Source organism: Oncorhynchus mykiss, chromosome 11 (assembly GCF_057628025.1).
Source record: "Oncorhynchus mykiss isolate SJ-2025 chromosome 11, ASM5762802v1, whole genome shotgun sequence".
Lineage (NCBI taxonomy): Eukaryota > Metazoa > Chordata > Actinopteri > Salmoniformes > Salmonidae > Oncorhynchus > Oncorhynchus mykiss.
Window position 1 is genome coordinate 37,649,094 of NC_143032.1, and position 21,635 is coordinate 37,670,728.

The window sequence follows — 21,635 nt, forward strand, 5'->3', positions numbered from 1 at the left end:
GAACAGGCCTTTTGACTGTAGAGAGAACCATGATCTCCGCTCCCTCCCGCCCTCTCTCTCAGGTGAACGGTGTGGTTCTCCAGGGGGCAGAGCACCACACAGCGGTAGAGGCCCTGCGCAGCTCGGGCGCCGCCGTCTCCATGAGCGTCCTCCGGGAGCACATGGTGGAGCCGGAGAACGCCATCACCACCACACCGCTAAGGCCAGAGGACGACTACTTCCCCCGGGAGAGACAGGCCAGTGGCCTTCCCTTCTGCATTGAGGCAGGCTCCCCCGCAGGCTTCCGACACAGGCTGTCTGCCTGCCTGGTCCGCAATGACAAAGGTCTCGGCTTCAGCATTGCCGGGGGCAAAGGCTCCACAGCCTACCGCACGGGGGACATGGTGAGCTGAACACACACACATCCCTAGTGTGTACAGTAGACACTGAGATTCACACACACATCCCTCAATGTACAACAGAGTGGTGTAGGAATATTGGGTGTTCAGAGCCGATTAATATTTCATCCTCCTGGTCTTAGTAGTGAAACCCTTTTTGTATGTATGTGGTGTCAGGTTGTCCCACTTCTCAAGTCAACAACACGATACCTCTAACTGCGCTAGCTACAGCATTAGAGGGAGAGTTTAAGAGTCAGGATTCGTGGATTTCCTACGTATTTCTGTATTATGCCGAGTCATAGTCTCCCCCCCCCCCAACCCCTCTAAGGTTTTCTCATTCTGACAACCCCTTTTCCAGTTCCAGCATTTACAGCCATCACCAAGGAGACAGAGATGTGAATAGCGAGCCGACACCTGATAGGTCCTGTGTAACTGGGACGGGAGGGGCCAGGGGGTATTTTGTTTGCCACTGCATTGGCTACATTCATGGCTACATGTCCTGTGCAAACACCACTCTCAAACACACACACAGCTCGGGGAGCCTGTGGAGAGAAACCGAGATGCACACTTATCGCTGGAGTCTGTAAGTCTGCCTTTTTCTAGAATGGATGGTATCTCTGTTGAGATGGGTTAGGAGTAGGCCTTCACTTTGTCTGCCCCTGTGCATGATAGTTTAGAATTTAGGAGCTGAACCATAAGTACAACAGTGGAGGCTGCAGAGGGGAGGGTGGCTCATAGTAATGTCTGGAACAGAGTAAATGGAATGGCATCAAACCCATGGAAACCATGCGTTTGATGTATTTCGTATCATTCCACCTCAGCCATTACCATGGGCCTGCCCTCCTCAATTAAGGTGTCACCAACCTCCTGTGAAGTCCATGTACTTCAGTTATTCTTGTGCTGAGATCCTGCCGCATAAATACTACTTAACGAGCCCAAACAAACAATTGAGGGTAGTGGTAGACTAGTGACTGAATAAGACCGCTAGACTATATTAAGTCCTGGCTGGGCTTGCAACCAAAGGCACTAAAGTAATACTGCTAAAAATGTGTCAAAGCAATTCACTTTTTGTCCTGAATAAGAAGTGTTATGTTTGGGACAAATCCAATGCAACACATTAGTGAGTACCACTATCCATATTTTCAAGCATAGTGGTGGCTGCATCATGTTATGGGTATGCTTGTAATGGTTCAGCTCATCATTATTGGACATCCCCTGGTAAGCCCTCTCCCAGAATAGACTGACTGATTTAACTAGCAGGGGGCATTGCAGACCTGTTGCATCAGACTAAGTCGATAGCTAAAGTCTACGCCTCTTTGTCTGTGACTGGTCAACAGTTGGGATTATTCAATAAAGTCTTTGAAGTCATTCAACGAGAGACGATTTGTTTTCATGCACATTTTTTGTTGTTGAGAATGTCTCTGTCTGGTCATGGTTTTAAAATGTATGAAATCTCATGTAGTATCAACATTTGCTGTGGGAGCTGTAGCCACAGTGATTTGAGCTATCTGATTGGCCAGCGCAGTAGGCACACTTGAATTAGCCACAGCTCTCCTGGTGCGCCGGGAAGGAATTACAGCTGTCAGTCTTTCTGGGTAAGTCTCCAAGATCTTTCCACGCATGGATTGTACAATTTTTGGCCATTATTCTTTTCAAAATTCTTCAAGATCAGTCAAAATTGTTGTTGATCATTGCTAGACAATCATTTTCAGGTCTTGCCATATATTTTCCAGTAGATTTAAGTCAAAACTGTAACTCGGAAACATTAACTGTCTTCTTGGTAAGCAACTCCAATGTAGATTTGGCCTTGTGTTTTAGGTTATTGTCCTGCTGAAGTGTGAATTTGTCTCCCAGTGTCTGTTGTAAAAGCCAGGTTTTCCTCAAGGATTTTGCCTGTGCTTAGCACCATTCCGTTTCTTTTTTATCCTGAAAAACTCCCCAGTCCTTAACGATTACAAGCATACACACAACATGATGCAGCCACCACTATGCTTGAAAATATGGATAGTGGTACTCACTAATGTCTTGCGTTGGATTTGTCCCAAACATAACACTTCTTATTCAGGACAAAAAGTGAATTGCTTTGACACATTTTTAGCAGTATTACTTTAGTGCCTTTAGTTGCAAACAGGATGCATGTTTTGGAGTATTTGTGTTCCTTCTCACACTGTCAATTATGTTATTATTGTGGAGTAACTACAATGTTGATCCATCCTCAGTTTTCGCCTATTACAGCCATCAAATTCTAACTGTTTTAAAGTCACTATTTGCATCATGGTGAAATCCCTGAGCGGTTTCCTTCCTCTCCAGCAATTGTTAGGTAGGACGCCTGTATCTTTGTAGTGACTGGGTGTATTGATACACCATCCAAAGTGTAATTAATAACTTCACTATGCTCAAAGGGATATTCAATGTCTGCTTTTGAAAAAAAAAAATGCTTGGCCATCTACCAATAGGTGCCCTTCTTTGCGAGACATTGGAAAACCTCCCTGGTCTTTGGGGTTGAATTTGTGTTTGAAATGTACTGCTCGACTGAGGGACATTACAGATCATTGTATGTGTTGGGTACAGAGATGATGTAGTCATTCAGAAATCATGTTAAACACTATTATTACACACACAGTGAGTCCATGCAACATATTATGTGACAAGCACATTTTTACTCCTGAACTTATTTAGGCTTGCCATAACAAAAGGGTTAAATATCAAATCAATCTAATGTATTTATAAAGCCGTTCTTACATCAGCTGATGTCCCAAAGTGCTGTACAGAAACCCAGCCTAAAAGCAATGCAGGTGTAGAAGCACGGTGGCTTTACTTCTTGACTCAAGACATTTCAGCTTTTCATTTTTTATTAATTTTGTAAAATTTCAAAATAAATAATTCCACATTGACATTATTGGGTATTGTGTTTAGGCCAGTGACAAAACAATTGAAATGTAATATATTTTAAATTCAGGCTTTAACACCACAAAATGGGAAAAAGTAAAGGGGTGTAAATCATTTCTGATCTCAATCTCAATTTCATGCACTCATATTAGACACTCATTAGAACCAGGATGATGTGCACAGACATGGGCTTGCATCCCCAATGCCACCCTATTCCCTACATAGTGCACTACTTTTTTTTTTACCAGCGCCGTATAGTGCACTATATAGGGAATAGGCTGCCATTTAGGACATAGACAGGATGAAATTATGAACTGACTCTTGTGCCACGTGTCCGTCTCTGCAGGGGATCTACATCTCGCGGATCGCAGAGGGAGGGGCGGCCCACAGAGACTGCACACTCCGAGTAGGGGACAGGGTCATCACCGTGAGTACCCCTCCACTCCTCTGTTTAAGCCCCATGGAGGCATCCCAAATGGCACCCTATCCCTTTTTGACCAGTGCACTATATATGGAATAGGGTGCTAATTGAGACACCACCCATGTTCTTCTCTTGCTCTCTGGACCAGAGCTCGATCTGTGTGAACTTCATGCCAAACACACCAACCAAGCACACACACGTTAGATAATGTGGTGAGTAATCTCATCAAACTCACAATATGGTACATTCAAGCTGCTAACAACCCGTTCCATCTCATCCCAAAGATGCTCTATTGGGTTGAGGTCTGGGGACTGTGCAGGCCACTCAAGTAAACTGAACTCTTTTATTTTTGTATTAATTTTGGAAATCTGTTTTCAAGTATTCTCAAGCGTTAGAGGGAGTTTGTATACAAATATAAGCAAGGTTTCAAATGATTGATTTAGTTGCTTGGCTCATTGCACTCTAGCGACTCTTTGTGGCGGTCCGGCCGCCTGCAGGCTGACCTTGGTCGTCAGGTGAACAGTGTTTCCTCCCTACAAATTGCTGGGGCTGGCTTCCGTGTTGAGCGGGTGGGTGTTAAGAAGCACGGTTTGGGGGGGGGGTCGTCATGTTTCGGTGGACGCATGACTCGACCTTTGGCCTCCCGAGTCCGTTGGGGAGTTGCAGCGATGAGACGAGATCGAAATTGGGGAGAAAAAGAGGGTAACATATTTTTTTTAAATGAGTGCACTATGCAGGGAATAGGGTGCCATTTGGGACGCAATCTTAGACTAGCATGACCTTAGCTGACATGTGTGTGACTGACTGCTGGAGCCAAGGTTCCTGCACGGTTCTTCACTGTGCCTCTCTACTGTGGTTATAATAGTGTTTTTATTATACAATGGCATGGCCTCACCTGCTGACAGAGTGCTGATTCAGAGTGGCACCTCATGCTCATATCCTTGACCATGGCTACAAAGGTAGGGCCTTGATGTGATCGCTCAATAGGCTTTTTTACCAATCCAGTGATTCATTCTATCTTGAGACATTCGCTAACCCCTTAGTTACGTTTGTGTGCCGCGTGAAATAGTGTCCTCTTGTGTGTCTCTACAACTACTACTGTCTTGTTCCCTCATTCTCTGAGTCATAACCGTTTCTCTCTCCCTTGCCTCTTCCCCCTCCTATGTGAGGGAAATCCTAAAATGGCTTCCTGAATGATTCTGTTCCTCTCTGGTCTCTCGGCTTCTCTCTTGCGCTTTCGCTCTCTCTCCTCTCCCTCACTCTCTCTCTCTCGTGCGCTCTCTCTCTCCCTCTCTGTGAACCTGCTCTCTCACTCTCCCTCTCCCTGCATGGCAACTAATGCTCAATGTGTCTCCTTGCCTGCTCGGTGGTGGTGGGTGTTTTGTTGGGTGTGTGGGCGGAGCTTCTGTGGTAACCGCATGTATTACCATAGCAGCAGCCGCAGTAAGCTTTTCAGCCAACGGTAAGAGCCGGTACTCTATGGTCAGTGCTGGCTTCTGTTTGTCTCTCGGACAAGAGGACCAATGACACAGCCCGCTTTTTTGACCCTCACCCCTCAGAGGTATCAGGACCTCGTTCTACATTTTAGGAAAGTTTACAGACTGCAGTCAATCCTCAAATGCCCTCTGTAAAGCAATAGAATAGTTTAAAATGTGTAAAGGACAAGAGCTAGGTCTAGGAGCAGCACTGAGGCTGGAGCTGTAGAAAAGTATTGATAACTCTGTTTGCTGACTCAAGATCAGCCCATTCTTTGGCAGTCCATCATATGACGTTGCTCTCTGTATCAGTGAGCAATCGCAAACGGATGGCATAAACATAAGTCAGATTGGCCAACGTCCAAAAGACTGTATAGTTAATTGCATTGACAGGACTTGTAGGACTACTTTCAAGACTTTGGACATTGGAGGAAGACTTAACATGCAGAAGTTCCTGAAGAAGCTCATTGCTAGCTTGCCCTCTGCTCCTCCATTCTCCTCCCTTCTCCTCCTGCCTCCCTTCTTCTGTATGGGTATTGGCTCCTGGTCTCTTCAGATATCACTCACTCTGGCTTACTTTGTTGCTGTACGTCTCAATGTACTATATTGAGCAATGATTGAGTTACTTTATTATAGTACTAATATACAGCTTTATGGCAACGTGATGTGCTTCTAAACAATGAGGATATTAGTCTAAACCAGGGGTTGGAACCCAAATTATTTTCCAATCGTTTTGTTCTAAACAGAACCATTATTTATTTCATTCCGTTCCACTATTTCGAACAGAAAAATAAAGTTATGAAGCGGTTCTAACCAAAAATAAGTCATGGTTTATATTGTTTCTTTCTGTTCCTTTTTAAGCCTCTGAATGTTTATTATTTTTATTTTTATTTAGCTTAAATTTGTTCACAAATGGAATAGAGCAGCTTGTTATGGAGCCGGTAAGCCATGTACATGCATTTGACAGACAAGTGTAGTGGAGTGTAGTGGGCCTAACATAGATAACGCATGTCATAACAACAAGATGCCCAGCGCTCTCCTCACTCTCAATTTCAGTTGCAAGTCGCACGACTGAAACTGAACTGAACTGAAATTGAGAGTGAGGAGAGCGCTGGGCATCTTGTTGTTATGACATGCGTTATCTATGTTAGGCCCACAGAATTATACCCACAGAATTATATCTAGTGGTAAGTTACCATGATGGAGCATTCAAGCTTCAGATTAACTCACTCACTGAGTGACTTCTATGAAGGAACTTTGAATGTCTTTGAACTTCAGTGTTTGCTTAACTAACGTTTGGACCAGAGCTTGCTCTTGATCATGACTCTCAGTTCCATGACATTACACGTAATACTGCCTAGAGCTATCGACAGCTAGACCAGAGCTTGCTCTTGATCATGACTCTCAGTTCCATGACATTACACGTAATACTGCCTAGAGCTATCGACAGCTAGACCAGAGCTTGCTCTTGATCATGACTCTCAGTTCCATGACATTACACGTAATACTGCCTAGAGCTATCGACAGCTAGACCAGAGCTTGCTCTTGATCATGACTCTCAGTTCCATGACATTACACGTAATACTGCCTAGAGCTATCGACAGCTAGACCAGAGCTTGCTCTTGATCATGACTCTCAGTTCCATGAGATTACACGTAATACTGCCTAGAGCTATCAAGAGCTAGACCAGAGCTAGTCAACAAGCTAGCAACACCAAAATGAAAACATATCTTACCTTTTTTGTAGTTAATAAGTCCAATGTGAAACTTGATAACTATACTGTCCTTAACTCGCATAGAAAAAGTGAATCCATTGTTCTCGATTTAAAAATATCTCCCTAATTTATTAATCATACCTTTAACGTCAGTAGCTACAGTAGACTATTCATGCTTCGGAGGGAAGGGAGAGGCAGGTAGCCTACACGCACGCACACACATACACACTGGCAAAGATTTTCAGCTGGCAGGTAGACATTGAAATAAGTTTGAGTGACAGCGATGGCTTTTTTTTCTCTCTTTCTTTTTTGACACTGGACAATATGCCTGAAATGTAAAATTAAGTTATTAACCGGTTCCTGTGCTTTTAAAATAAGTTATTTTCCAGAACAGTATATATCACTTTCGTTCTTGGTTCTGTTCTTCAAAAAATGTCATTATTTTCCGGTTTTCTGTTCCCTGAACCGGTTCCAACCCCCGAACACATAGCTCTCTTCCCTCACTGAACCTCTAGTCCTGAGTGTTGCACACTGTGTTTAGTCAGTCAGCCTACTGACGCCTGCCCTCATTGGTTGTGCCGTTGGATCCAGATCAATGGCGTAGACATGACCGAGGCCAGGCACGACCAGGCAGTAGCGCTGCTTACCGGCACCTCTCCCACCATTGCTCTCCTGGTGGAGCGTGACCAGGCCGAGCCGGGCACCCCAGGGTGCTCCCCGGGCCTGTCCCGTGCCCGCGCCCACTCCCCCCCACCTCCAGAGCCCTCTGACTCACCCGACCAGGAAGAGGGCAACGACGACTCCAGCCTCTTGCCCCACGGGAACCACCTGAGCCAGCCGCTGGAGGACGAATACCCCATCGAGGTGAGACGAAGGGAGCGAACGAAGCGGGTGGAAAAATGGTATAGGGCTATGTTATGGGGATAGTGGTAAGTTACCATGATGGAGCATTCAAGCTTCAGATTAACTTTAGTTTTAATACCTTTACATTAGGCTTTTATCTCGAATGCTCTACAGCTCAAGAAAAGATGGTGCAAGGTACGAATGCTTAGTCCTGACATAATAAAGCATAATAAACCTAGGCTGGTGTAGTGTGGCCCAGTGAAATGCAGCAAGACCTGGAGTCTGTTCCATTGACTTAGAGCTTAGGCCTATGTCTTATCTCATACCTGTCTTCAAGTAGATATAGTAGATCCATGGATAGTTTGTGTTCCTTGTCTAGTAGAAGTTATTGACTTAAAGATTGAGTGTATTTGGTATTTGCCGGTTGTGACACTGATGTTTTCCCGAATTCCTCATGTCTCCTGATACTGTATTTGTAGAGCCCATATCGTAGAACCTTGTCCCTCAATTGAAACAACACTGTAGCTTCATTTCCTCTCCTGACAGGAAGTGGTGTTGGTGAAAGCGGGCGGCCCCCTGGGACTGAGCATCGTGGGAGGCAGTGATCACGCCAGTCACCCGTTCGGCATCAACGAGCCTGGCGTCTTCATCTCTAAGGTTTCTCTCTTGCTCCCCCTCTCTCTCTCTCTCAATTCAGAAGACTTCAACTCTCTGTCTCTCTCGGTCGCGCTCACTCCCTCTCTCTCATTTTCCCGAGTTTGTGTATTTCACCCTCGCCTGCCTGTGCTAGGTGATCCCCCATGGCTTGGCGTGTCAGAGTGGGCTGCGGGTGGGGGACAGGATACTGGAGGTGAACACCATCGACCTGCGCCACGCCACCCACCAGGAGGCTGTTAAAGCCCTGCTCTCCAACAAGCAGGAGATCCGCATGCTGGTGCGCAGGGACCCCTCGCCTCCCGGGATGGAGGTGACGTCTCTTAAACCCACATGTGTTCACGGAAATAGGCCTACACAGTAGACCCACATACGTGCACACACAGCTTCTGTCCCTTCTCACACACACACACACACACACACACCCCCCAACCAGTCTCATCTCCTGATCTATGTGTCCCAATACAGGAGATAGTGATCCAGAAGCAGCCTGGAGAAAAGCTGGGCATCAGCATCCGCGGCGGTGCCAAGGGCCACGCTGGCAACCCCTTCGACGCCACCGATGAGGGCATTTTCATATCCAAGGTACCTGGAACCCACCTTGTCATTCTATCCCCCTTGGAATATGGCCAATGATTGACCTCCTTTGATATATTGACTCCTCTTAACCCCCCCATCCCTGCATCACCCCCTGTAGGTGAGCTCCAGCGGTGCGGCGGCCAGGGATGGCCGTCTGCTTGTGGGCATGCGGATCTTGGAGGTGAGTAACTACAGCCTGCTGGGCATGACCCACACGGAGGCTGTACGCGTGCTCCGCGCCGTGGGAGACACCCTGGTCATGCTGGTGTGTGACGGCTTCGACCCTGGCAACGCTGCCGCTGTAGAGGTGAGGGAAACGGATTAACATCCATTCCGGGTTGTAATGATCCTTAGATACAGAGTCAGATACAAATCGGATGCCATGTTAATAGCGCGTCTTTGTTTAATCTCAGGCGTCACCGGGCATCATTGCCAACCCGTTTGCCGCAGGCATCGTGCGTAAGAACAGCATGGAGAGCATCTCCTCTATAGACCGAGACCTGAGTCCCGAGGAGATGGACATCCTACAGAAGGTGAGAATAATATGACACACAGCCAGTGGGAGGGTCTGCACTCAGGCTTCAGTGGATGGTGTCCGGTGCGTGGGAGAAAAACCTGAGTGTAGAACTACGTTGGTAGTCGCACTCAACCCAACGAGGCCGAGATGCTAAAATATACTTAATTTAATCCATGCTCGAAAGAATAACAAAAGCTGTTAGTGCAAAGTGAAAAAACAACAAAAAAAGCATACGTTTCAACTACACACGCACTCACTCACACACACACAAGACTCTCTCACACACACACACATACTAAACACAGGGGAAAACGGAGTAGATCACTTTTAATATGAAACATTTTGACCTAAAATCTATTTCCTAGGAGGTGGAGATGGTGCGAGAGACGTCCCAGTGGGAGAGAGAAGAGATGGAGAAGGTGGTGAGTGAGACCATGTAGCCAAGTCCTACTTCGCATGCCTTTTCTGCTACTGTGGCAAATTAACAGAGCCCTTTTCTAATGTGTGTGGGTTCTATCCTTTCTCCCCCTACTCTCTTTTCTTCTACCCTTTCTCTGCCTCCCCCGACCCTCCCCTCCCTCCCCTCATAATGTCTGGGTCGTCCATACACCACTCCCATCTCCACTCACTCCACCTCCACTTAATTCCTCCATCTCGTTTGTCTTTTATCCCATTTCACCTGCATTCATGTCATCCCCTGTTTTCCATTATCTGTGTGGCTGGGTGTCCTCCCCTGTCCTCTCTGTGAAGGAGCGCATGCGCTTGGAGCGTGAGGAAGATACTCGCCTGCTAGAAGAGAAGACCGAGGTGAGACTGGTTCCCCCTGGGCCTCAGAGTCCTCAGCTCAACCAACTGCCTCCCTGTCAGAGAGGTGGACAGCTCCAGAGGATTTTACTATAGCCTCTGAGATGTTTTGCAACCTGTTGCGCTTCAATGCATATTTATGTAATCATGAAGTTACTTCCTTACAGAGTGACACATGAGAGGGAAGTAATTTTCCCCCACTATGTCTGACACTCCACCCTCTTCCCCTTTCCCTCAGAACCTGGGCACTGGGCCTCTGAAACTGGACTACCGGACGCTGGCCGCACTGCCCACCACCGCTCTTCAGAAGGTCAACAGGGTAAGTAAGAAATATACAGTAATTAGTTTACTTGAAAGGTAACTCTTATAGTAGACCTCTTATAAGACCTGTGAACCTTGACTAAGGCTGTGAAATGCCTGGAATTGTCTGCTGACTATCTTGGAAATGGTCCCTTTGGGCCCAGAATAGACCTCCCTGTGGAATCCACCCTGTTTATCTCCCGGGAAACCCTCTGTGGCCAGAGGTCAAGCAGGTGCCTCTGGAGGCTAGGGGGAGAATGTGACCCCCCCCATCCCCTCCCAATGTTCACAACCCTGACTCCTGCCTTCCTCACCAACGCCTTGGGCCCAAAGAATCGATTGCCTCTACAATGGAATGGAACCATTCCACTCACTTCTGTGATATGATGAGATGCTACATTCCAAAACAAGATCCATTTGTTTCATCATGCACGCCATGTCAATGGATCCGTCTACCTTGGCTTGAAGACATCGTTTACAAAACAAAATGAGATGAATCGAAGGGTGAGGACACAAAGAAAAACTGAAGGCTGCCTTTCACATCATTAGCTGGAATGCTGGGAAATAGAAGAGAAGTGAAATGATGCAGCCAAAATGGTTGGTACCTGTTTCAGGAAAAAGCACTGAAGTCGCTGGACTGATTGGAGGAGGTGGGTAAGGGGGGACAGCTGGCCGTTATTTTAAACTTAGGGTAGGAGGGGAGTGGGAGGGATGCAGGCGAGAGGGAGGGAGAGTGTCCCTGGAAGAGTGTGGGCTCTATTAGTCAGTCAGTCAGTGTCCCTGGAAGAGTTTGGAGCTACTGCACCCCTGGTCCCAACAGCCTACAGTGAGTATAGGGACAGCGCCTGGCGGGGCAACTGGGCTGGGCTCTTCTGTCTTTCTTGCACGTTTCCTTCCTTCATTTATGTATTAATGTATTCTACCGTCATTGTGTCAATTCTATATTCTAGCTACATGTGTGAACAGCAGCCATTTTTGCTAAAGCTGTAAATTACCAAGGATTTATGAGCTGACATAAATACATTATTACGCTCTCATACCTGTCACCGTTTTAGGGTCTTGCATAGATGCATGTACATGAGAGGCTACTATTTGTGTCAATATTGTAGTTTTTTTCCCAAGCTTAGTTTGTATTCGGGGTCTTTATTGTATTTTGAGCTATTTGTGTTCTGTTAGCTATTTATTTTACCTTAATGCAACAGTGGTTAGACCTATAAGCTCTAGTACTAGGCCATGGGGCTTTTCTGGGAGTGCTTAACCTATATATTGCCTGCAGCTGTTCTTGCATTATGGCTGTGCATTAGAGTTAGAATGAGGACCCCTGGGTTCCATGACCTGTGTACCCAGGATGATTACCAGTGGTTCTTGTCATGACTCCCTGAGATTTTTCCTGTCGATTGGTATGTTGGATTTTCATTTGTTGGATTTACATTTTTTGCGATAATTTTAATCCCCGTCTATAGTTTATTTTTATCATAATGTTTATCTGCGATATTCTGACAGCTGAAGTTTGGTCATGTTATGGTATGTAATCATAGTATCTAAGGTATGTAGCAAGTCATATGAAGAAACATGCTTCTTGGCATGAGAAGGGAGCGGTAAGCAGAGATTGTGTCGTGATGAACCACACTTGGCTCCACCCTTCACCCAGGCCTTCTGGGTAAAGTTAGTCTCACCTTGTTGGCATGTTGATCGTCTTTCTTGCACCTCCCCTCCTCCCTCAGGCCTCCAGCCGTAGCCCAGCTGTCCTCGACAGTCTTCTGAGCCTGTGCCAAAAGGGTACTGGTTTACATACCACCCCACCAGGGTTTCCGTTAGCCAGTAATTGACAGATAAAAATGAAAGTATGAAAAGCCAATAAAAAAAAATTGCCGGCCAAATTGACTTCAAAATAATGCTTTTTATTCATTGATGGAAATATCAGTTGATGGAGATGCATTTGACAGTCATGCTTATCAGCCTGTGTATTTTCATTATTTATCGCGCACGCCTATTTTGAGGGGAATATCGCTTGTCAGACCGCTAGAGTTGCTGCTGCAGCTTCTCAGCTCGTTGCTGCTGGAGAGAAATGTGCTGATGCCCAGTCATTGCGCAACAAATGTAACCACAATTACATGTTAAAAACAGAGCTTCTCTATGTTTATTTTTTCTCAACTTGTAATTGAAGCGCGCCTCCTTTTCACCCTACAGGTTTATAGGCAACGGTAGGCATGTCACCCACCACTTTACAATGTAAGCTGGAGGCAGTATGCATTTTGAAAACATTTACTTCATTTGTTTGAAACCTGGTCGTTTTACTTCATATATTATGAGGCATGCCTTGGGCGGCAGGTAGCCTAGTGGTTAGAGCGTTGGACTAGTAACCGAAAGGTTGCAAAATCGAATCCCCGAGCTGACAAGGTAAAAATCTGTCATTCTGCCCCTGAACAAGGCAGTTAACCCACTGTTCCTAGAATGTCATTGAAAATAAGAATAGTTAAATAAAGGTCAAATAAAATAAATAAAAATGACCTTGCTTCAAAGTAGCCGAGGCAAAATCCCACCATAGAAATGTGGAGGCAATTATTTTATGAAGACTTCCTCATAGGCCATTGAAACCAGCATTTCTCTCCTGTTCTGTTGGTTTTCAACTTTCTTTCGTTGTCCAGAAGCCAAAGGCACAATCCTAGTCATATTAGCAGCCCATCCTAGTTGTTGCATCTTTAGATTCCCCCTCTTTCTAAGTTTCTAACAGATTTTCATCTGTCACTTAAGAAAACCGCTCGCGAATTGCATTTTGGAAAATGTTTGAAAATTAGGTTTTATTAGCTGCTTCATTACAGGAGTTGCATGTTCTGTTAAGATGAATTACCATAATCTAAACTCAGCAAAAAAAGAAACATCCCTTTTTCAGGAACCTGTCTTTCAAAGATAATTCGTAAATGTCCAAATAACTTCACAGATCTTCATTGTAAAGGGTTTAAACACTGTTTCCCATGCTTGTTCAATGAACCATAAACAATGAACATGCACCTGTGGAATGGTCGTTAAGACACTAACAGCTTACAGACGGTAGGCAATTAAGGTCACAGTTATGAAAACGTAAGATACTAAAGAGGCCTTTCTACTGACTCTGAAAAACATGCTCATCTGCGTGAATGTGTCTTAGGCATGCTGGAAGGAGGCATGAGGACTGTAGATGTGGCCAGGGAAATAAATTGCAATGTCCGTACTGTGAGACGCCTAAGACAGCGCTACAGGGAGACAGGATGGACAGCTGATCGTCCTCGCAGTGGCAGACCACGTGTGACAACATCTGCACAGGATTGGTACATCCGAACATCACACCTGCGGGACAGGTACAGGATGGCAACAACAACTGCCCGAGTTACACCAGGAACACAAAATCCATCAATCAGTGCTCAGACAGTCCGCAATAGGCTGAGAGAGGCTGGACTGAGGGCTTTGCAGGCCTGTTGTAAAGGCAGGTCCTCACCAGACATCACCAGCAACAACGTCGCCTATGGGCACAAACTCACAGTTGCTGGACCAGACAGGACTGGCAAAAAGAGCTCTTCACTGACGAGTCGCGGTTTTGTTTCACCAGGGGTTTATGGTTGGATTCGTGTTTATCGTCGAAGGAATGAGCATAACACTGAGGCCTGTACTCTGGAGAGGGATCGATTTGGAGGTGGAGGGTCCGTCATGGTCTGGGGCGGTGTGTCACAGCATCATCTGACTGAGCTTGTTGTCACTGCGGCAATATCAATGCTGTGCGTTGCAGGCAAGACATCCTCCTCCCTCATGTGGTACCCTTCCTGCAGGCTCATCCTGACATGACCCTCCAGCATGACAATGCCACCAGCCATACTGCTCGTTCTGTGCATGATTTCCTGCAAGGTAGGAATGTCAGTGTCCTGCCATGGCCAGCGACGAGCCCGGATCTCAATCCCATTGAGAGCACGTCTGGGACCTGTTGGATCGGAGGGTGTGGGCTAGGGCCATTCCGCCCAGAAATGCCCGAGAACTTGCAGGTGCCTTGGTGGAAGAGTGGGGTAACATCTCACTGCAAGAACTGGCAAATCTGGTGCAATCCATGAGGAGATGCACTGCAGTACTTAATGCATATTGTGGCCAAACCAGATACTGACTGTTACTTTTGATTTTGACCCTCCCTTTGTTTAGGGACACATTATGTTAGTCACATGTCTGTGGAAATTGTTCAGTTTGTCTCAGTTGTTGAATCTTATGTTCACACAAATATTTACACATGTTAAGTTTGCTGAAAATAAACCCAGTTGACAGTGAGAGCACGTTTCTTTTATTTTGGTGAGTTTAAAAGTGATTTCTGCCATTCTGAGCACCTAGGGTGGAAGCCTTAATGGGTTACGCACCCAATGCATATGGGTCTGGTAAATTTAAATCTTCCTGGTCATGTTGTCAGGCGACACATTTTCCTAATGGAAACCCTACGCCCCACTGACCTCTGTACTATAGGCCACATTTAACCACCATGTCCGACACCAACACTACGATGTGTCACAGTTCACGACTGCATGTATTCCTAGTGACACTCTTTGGATTGTCACGACATGTCAAGGCCGTGTCTTGGAATGCACGGTCAGTGTAGAACAATGTAGTTCTGAAGACACTAAGCCTCGTCCCACTTTAAGCCCTAGCATTTTTGGCACATTTGAGTTCAAATCCAACCTGGTCGCAGTGGAATGCTCTCTGGGACTCAATCTTCTGCTGTGTCACTTGGTTGAAGAATATTTGTTTTACTGCATCAAGTTAGTTTCTTATCCAAGGGCCTTATTTGAGGTTTTGTGGGGTATTGTGTCTTGTCATGTTGTGCTTCTTTAATGAACTCTCTCCTATGTCATATGTGGAGTGTATTGAGGCCTGATTCGTAAGTGTAAGGAGTGGACTGAAGCCTAAGAGTCTAGTGCTGTCTAACTGTACTGATAGTGTGAGTTATTTAAGGCTGGGGCCCAGGCAGGGCAGGCTACTGTTCTGGTTATGTGAGCGTAACTAGAGGGATAGACAACCATTTAATACTTCTGGTATGATGACTTATCTATCTGCCAAGCTCCTCCTTCACAGATTAAAGGAACTGTCACGTGGGCTCCGCTCCTCCGTTACCCACTCAAATCCCTTCAACATTAGGGAAGTTTTGCGTACGAACTGGACGGTAGGCATTTGAGATGTGTGTAGGGTTGAAACATTTCGATAACTTTCCCAAAATTCCCTGGTTTCCCAGAAATTCCGAATCAGGAGGAGGGAATAAGCAGGAAACCGAGGGAATCCTCCAACCGGAATTTCTGGAATACTTGGAGATTTTGGGAAAGTTTTGCAACTCTCGTGGTGACAGTACTTTGGGTTTTGTGTGTGATTTGCTCTGATCTGGCCAGCCAGTGTGTACTGTGGATCTGTGTGTCTATTTTAGCTATTCTCCACATGGCTCCCTATTTCTCTCTTAAGTATTTATCTGTCTCCATCCTCATGTCTTCCAGTGTGTCTCCCATTTCTTAACATGTAGCGATCTGTCTCCATCCTCATGTCCTCCAGTGTGTCTCCCATTTCTTAACATGTAGCGATCTGTCTCCATCTCTTTTTATGTAGCTTGTGCTGCATTATAAATGCAACAACAAAACATTATTTATAAAAAACCCTATATATAGATATATATATATATATATATATATATATATATATATATATATATATATATATATATATATATATATTTATATATTTATTTTTTTTTTTTTTGGAATACAGTCATTTGCTAATTAGCATGATCGCTTTACTTTTATGTTTATGGTTGACGCAGCTTGTTTGCCATTAGCCAATCGCTGTTCTCAAGTTCAAAGCACATGAATGCACACAACTCGTTGCTCCCAATTTCTAAGTAGTTATTTCAGAGTTTCCCCTTTTTGGACATATCTGGACATCACCTACTATTCTGTTTTTTTCCCTCTCTCCCCCTCTGAGTTTAATCTGCATCCCTCTCCTTTCAGATTTGAGTTTTCCTTTATCCCTCTCTTACCATTTGTCTCACTGTGCCCCCTTTTTCTCTCTCTCTCTCTCTCTCGCTCTCTCAGTTATCTCCTTCTGTCAGTGCAACTGCCCCCATGGAGGCCCCCATTCAGGCCCAATGTTCTTTCACCGTAGAGCCCCTGGGTTTTGACTTGGGGCAGCCCCCCACCTCCCTCTTCCCTCTTCCCCATGCTCTACCTCAGTCCGGCCCCATTATGAACACAGAGGCAGGGCCCCTCTACATGTTCCAGCACTCTCCCAGTCCCTTGATAACCGCCTCCAATCAAGGAGCAGCTAGACAAGAAGCCCTGCCTACTGGTGAAGATGAGGAGGTGGTGGTTCTGGTGGACTCCCAGCCAATCAACTTCACTGAGAACCCCTTCCTGGTGGCCAATCGCAGGGGCAAGGGGTGCCCCCCCTCTGAGCGCATCCTCTCAGGGCCTCCTGTGGGCTACGGGAGTGCGGGCAAACTGCAGCCCTGGTTATTCAGCAAGGCAAGCAGACTGCCTGCCTGCACGTGTGGGTTTGAGCCAGCATGGTGTGTGGCCTGGTTTAGGATTAGCAGTTCCTTTTGTCTGTGAGCCAATAGAACATGTTTCAGCCAAGATGTTATAAGGTAGAATGTATGTTATGTGTTTGATTTTTCCATTGTAACAACCGTTAGGCTTACAACCTGACCTGCCTTATTTTCATTGAGTTCCTCCCTGTAGCAAAGGATACACACTTGTGCGCTTGTATGGTATAATCATTGCCAATCAAACACTGCCAGCCAGGATGACTTGAATGACCACTAACCCTTTGAAAATAAATAGCCATGAGCATGTGACCGCTGGAATTGAGATGGAGAAATCTCCTGCTATGAATGAGTCCGGGGTAAATCCATTTGAATTCATTCACTTTTTGACAGCATCCCTTTTGATTTTAACAAAACTGTCCATACATGTTTTCCCATGGAAGAAGTGATCAGAATGTGACTTTTTGAACATGAATGCCAAAACTTTCAGAAAATAAAGATGCTCAAATTGAACCCATTTTGCATACCCCACAATACCATGAGACATCCATGTCTTCCTCACTGGAAAAGATAAACGGTTGAGTTTGATGTAATTTAAAAGCTTACAAACTGTTGTCAAACTATTTATAAAATAATCTACAAACGTGTAAACTGTTTTTTTTTTTTGTATTCTCATATGTTGTAGTTTAGAACCTATTTTACATAAATCTAAGGTTGTTTGTCCCTCCATCGGTTGAGACAACATGTTCTTGAATACAGGGTGGGTGTTGTTTCAATCATAGAAATGGAATGAATAGATTGGACCTATCCCTTCATACCACTGCTATTTAGCTGGTACGCCATTGAACTGTTTATTGTATTGACATTGTAACTTCTACCACAAAGATGACTGCAGGTCCACCCATCGTCGAATGTCAACTTAAATGGTCATGTCTATTCTGTTTCTCTGATTTCAACAGATATTCCCATTCAAGTCCGCATTCTCTGACATGTGGACCTCCAACCATCTTTGCGGTACCATTTGACAGTTGAAAGTTCAAATGTAGTCCCATTTATCAGCCAGAACATAACACCCACCCTGTATTCAAGAGCATGCTGTGTCTCAACCGATGGCGGGCACAACACCAAAACCTTAGATTATGTTAAATAATGTGAATATGAAAAAATAAGTTTACACGTTCAGATAATTGATGTAAGATGTTGAAGGGCAACATGAAATAATTTAACCCTTTTTGTAAGCTTTTAAATGATATCAATCGCAGCAGTTTATATTTTCCAGTGATGAAGACATGGATGTCTCATGCTATGGTGGGTTATGCAAAATGGGTCAACTTTGAGCACCTTTAATTTCTGAACGTTTTGGCATTCATGTCCAAAAATGACTTTTACATGTGTACTGTTATTTGCTGCACCAGTAGGGTAGCAGAAATCTGGTAACTTTCCCAAAAGTCCCACTTTTTCCCAGAAATCCTAGTTTGAAGATTTCCAGAATAAGCAGGAAATCTGGAATTTTGCAACCTTACCAATAATAATAACCTGCTTACTCCACAGAGAGTGGAGTTGGTGGATGATGGGACAGCTGCTAAATCTCTCCCCATCTCTCTTTGTCTGTGTATTCTCAGGCGCCCTCCACTGAGCCCCCCAGGACAGACAGTTCCATTAGAGACGCCCCCTACTCACCAACCACACAACCGGTATGTCCACCCCAGCCCAACAACAGCCCTCCTTTCACATCCTCCTTTAAAGTCCCCTCATTCACACCCCTGCATTCACAGCACCTAGATTTGTTATCTTTTGACATAATCCATTTCAGAGAGGGTAAATGTAGTGTACCTGCTGGTTCTTCCTCCTCCCTCCTTCCCCCCCTCACATCCCTCCCTAGCCCAGTGCTCATTCCTCCATCCCTAGCCCAGTGCTCATTCCTCCATCCCTAGCCCAGTGCTCATTCCTCCACCAGCTCCCTGTGTGCAGGCAAGGAGACCCGCTTCGTAAGTGGTCTGCTCTGGCCTGGCTTTGTCTGCTCAGCTTCCATAGACAACTATCAGTGGAGTCTGGCCCTTTGCTTTTGTCAGCTGTTTATAATGAGTTGTACTACAGTGAAGCTATACTACAAGTGTACCTTTTTTAAACACACGCATCTGCTGAGCTTGCCATGGCCACTCATTACTGATGCTTTCTCTACTTCATGCAGTAGTAGATTCTGTTTGCATCCCAAATGGCACCCTAGTCCCCCTTCATTGTGCACTACCTTTAACCAGGGCCCATAAGGAATAGGGTGCCATTTGGGATGCACCCTCTGGTTTTGGAAATTGTTGAGGACCCTACTTGTCATTTGTGCTTTTAATTCTAGCTTTGTTGGAATTTGTAATGAACCCTGACCTTTGCATTGAGAATGATGTTGAAATGTGTTTACCAAGTATCGGAATGTGTTCTGAGTAGGGCTGACACAATTTCTGTGTAACCGACGGTTATGGATGAAGACCGTCATGAAAATAAATTAAGTCATAACCGTAAAAATAAAAAAATCTTCAATTTGCACTCATCACACTGAAGGACAGATTTCCACTGGTCCTAATGTCCATTGCTCTAGTTTCTTGGCCCAAGCAAGTCTCTTCTTATTGGTGTACTTTAGTAGTGGTTTCTTTGCATCAATTTGGCCATGAAGGCCTGATTTACACAGTCTCCTCTGAACAGTTGATGTTGAGATGTCTGTTACTTGAACTCTGTGAAGCGTTTATTTGGGCTGCAGTCTGAGGTGCAGTTAATTGCCGATTTCGGAGGCTGTTAACTCTAATGAACTTATCCTCTGCAGCAGAAGTAACTCTGGGTCTTCATTTCCTGTGGCAGTCCTCATGAGAGCCAGTTTCATCTAAGTGTTCGATGGTTTTTGCGACTGCACTTGAAGAAACTTTTAAAGTTCTTGAAATGTTCCGTATTGACTGACCTTCATGTCTTAAAGTAATGATGGACTGTCGTTTCTCATTGCTTATTTTAGCTGTTCTAGGTCTTTTACCAAATAGGGCTATCTTCTGTCACAACACAATTGATTGGCTCAAACGCATTAAGAAGGAAAGAAATTCCACAAATTAACTTTCAACAAGGCACACCTATAAATTGAAATGCATTCCAGGTTACTACCTCATGAAGCTGGTTGAGAGAATGCAAAGCTGTCAAGGCATAGGGTGGCTACTTTGAAGAATCTCAAATATAATATATTTTGATTTAACACTTATTTGATTATTACATGATACCATGTGTGTTATTTCATAGTTCTGATGTCTTCACTATTATTCTACAATGTAGAAAATAGTAAAAAAAATAATTTAAAAAACTTGAATGAGTAGGTGTGTCAACTTTTGACTCGTACTGTATATAGTAATAAAAAAAGGTGTTGTAGCAAATGATCTTCGGTAACCTAGGCAACACCCCCCACAATCCAACAGCAGCACATAGGATTATAATGAATAGAACAGTCTTGGAACCGCTAACCCTGGCAATTTGACTGGTAAACTCGGAATGCCCTGTATTGTGATGAAATCATTTCCATGATAATGTAGAAATATTTTAACTGTGTCCAATGGAATGTATTTTTTGTAATGTCAGTTGAGTTGAATCAACAAATCACAGCACATATTGATGGGTACACTTCCTCCTTTGCTCCTATGGGTAGTGGGTACACTCACAATGGCTGCCAGTCCACCAATTGCTGGCAGCATACCACCATACCTGCTCACTTGCCTCTGTAGCGAAATAGGGTTGGTCCTGGTGGGGCCCTGGATGGGAGACCAGATGCTGCTGGAAGTGGTGTTAAAGGGCCAATAGGAGACACTCTTTCCTTTGGTTTAAAAATATATATATACTTGTTGTAAGAGTAGGGGTGTTAACCCTGGTGTCCGGGCTGAATTCTGGTGTCCGGGCTGAATTCCCAATCTAGCCCTCATACTGTCATGGCCACCTAATCATCCCCAGCTTCCAATTGGCTCATTCATCCCTCCTCTCCCCTGTAACTATTCCCCGGGTTATGATATAAATGAGAATGTGTTCTCATTCAACTTCCCTGGTAACATAAGTATAAAATAAAATACAATTATGCCATTATGTACTTGAATGGGGATGCCCATTCTATTAATTATATTTCTATGGAAGCACATGCAGTGAGAACGGTTATTACGGCGACAGCGGTCATTTGGCTGGCCAATTACCGTCATCCAAAAATCCATGACCGTCACAGCCCTAGCTCTGAGCTACTGCACGTTATTCAGCTTCAGAGCGTATGTGTTACAGATTTCAGAGCTAGTGTTCATTTTGCATCGTCAGGGTAGCTCAAGTCAGGGTAGTAATTGCAAAACCATTTTTATTTTGTGTGCACGTTTGTGTGAGATCCATGTTTGCGCCTGTAGAAAGCGCGCCTGTATGTTGAAAGCTCCGGGGTGAAGTTTTCCTCTGGGAACACATTTAGTATCAGTTTCCTATCCCCAAAACTGACCCAGGAACACCGTCTAGGGGTAACTTCACCCTACACCTATGTTG

At 44.9% G+C, this 21,635-nt stretch overlaps 1 protein-coding gene across 50 annotated transcripts in view; it reads left to right on the forward strand.

Annotated features, from left to right (window-relative positions):
- LOC110535656 (protein scribble homolog) overlaps positions 1-21,635 on the forward strand; it is a 117,766-nt gene that overhangs the window by 76,176 nt on the left and 19,955 nt on the right. For 26 of the 50 annotated variants that reach the window (XM_036935396.2, XM_036935395.2, XM_036935390.2 and 23 more), the window contains 13 exons: positions 63-383; positions 3,613-3,693; positions 7,468-7,740; positions 8,266-8,376; positions 8,510-8,686; positions 8,842-8,958; positions 9,071-9,259; positions 9,366-9,485; positions 9,835-9,891; positions 10,220-10,276; positions 10,512-10,592; positions 16,657-17,085; positions 18,728-18,799. In XM_036935396.2, coding sequence (XP_036791291.2) covers positions 63-383; positions 3,613-3,693; positions 7,468-7,740; positions 8,266-8,376; positions 8,510-8,686; positions 8,842-8,958; positions 9,071-9,259; positions 9,366-9,485; positions 9,835-9,891; positions 10,220-10,276; positions 10,512-10,592; positions 16,657-17,085; positions 18,728-18,799 — 2,085 coding nt within the window. The remainder of the gene's footprint in view (positions 1-62; positions 384-3,612; positions 3,694-7,467; positions 7,741-8,265; positions 8,377-8,509; positions 8,687-8,841; positions 8,959-9,070; positions 9,260-9,365; positions 9,486-9,834; positions 9,892-10,219; positions 10,277-10,511; positions 10,593-16,656; positions 17,086-18,727; positions 18,800-21,635) is intronic. The other 24 variants (XM_090190031.1, XM_036935406.2, XM_090190030.1 and 21 more) reach the window with 5 other exon arrangements.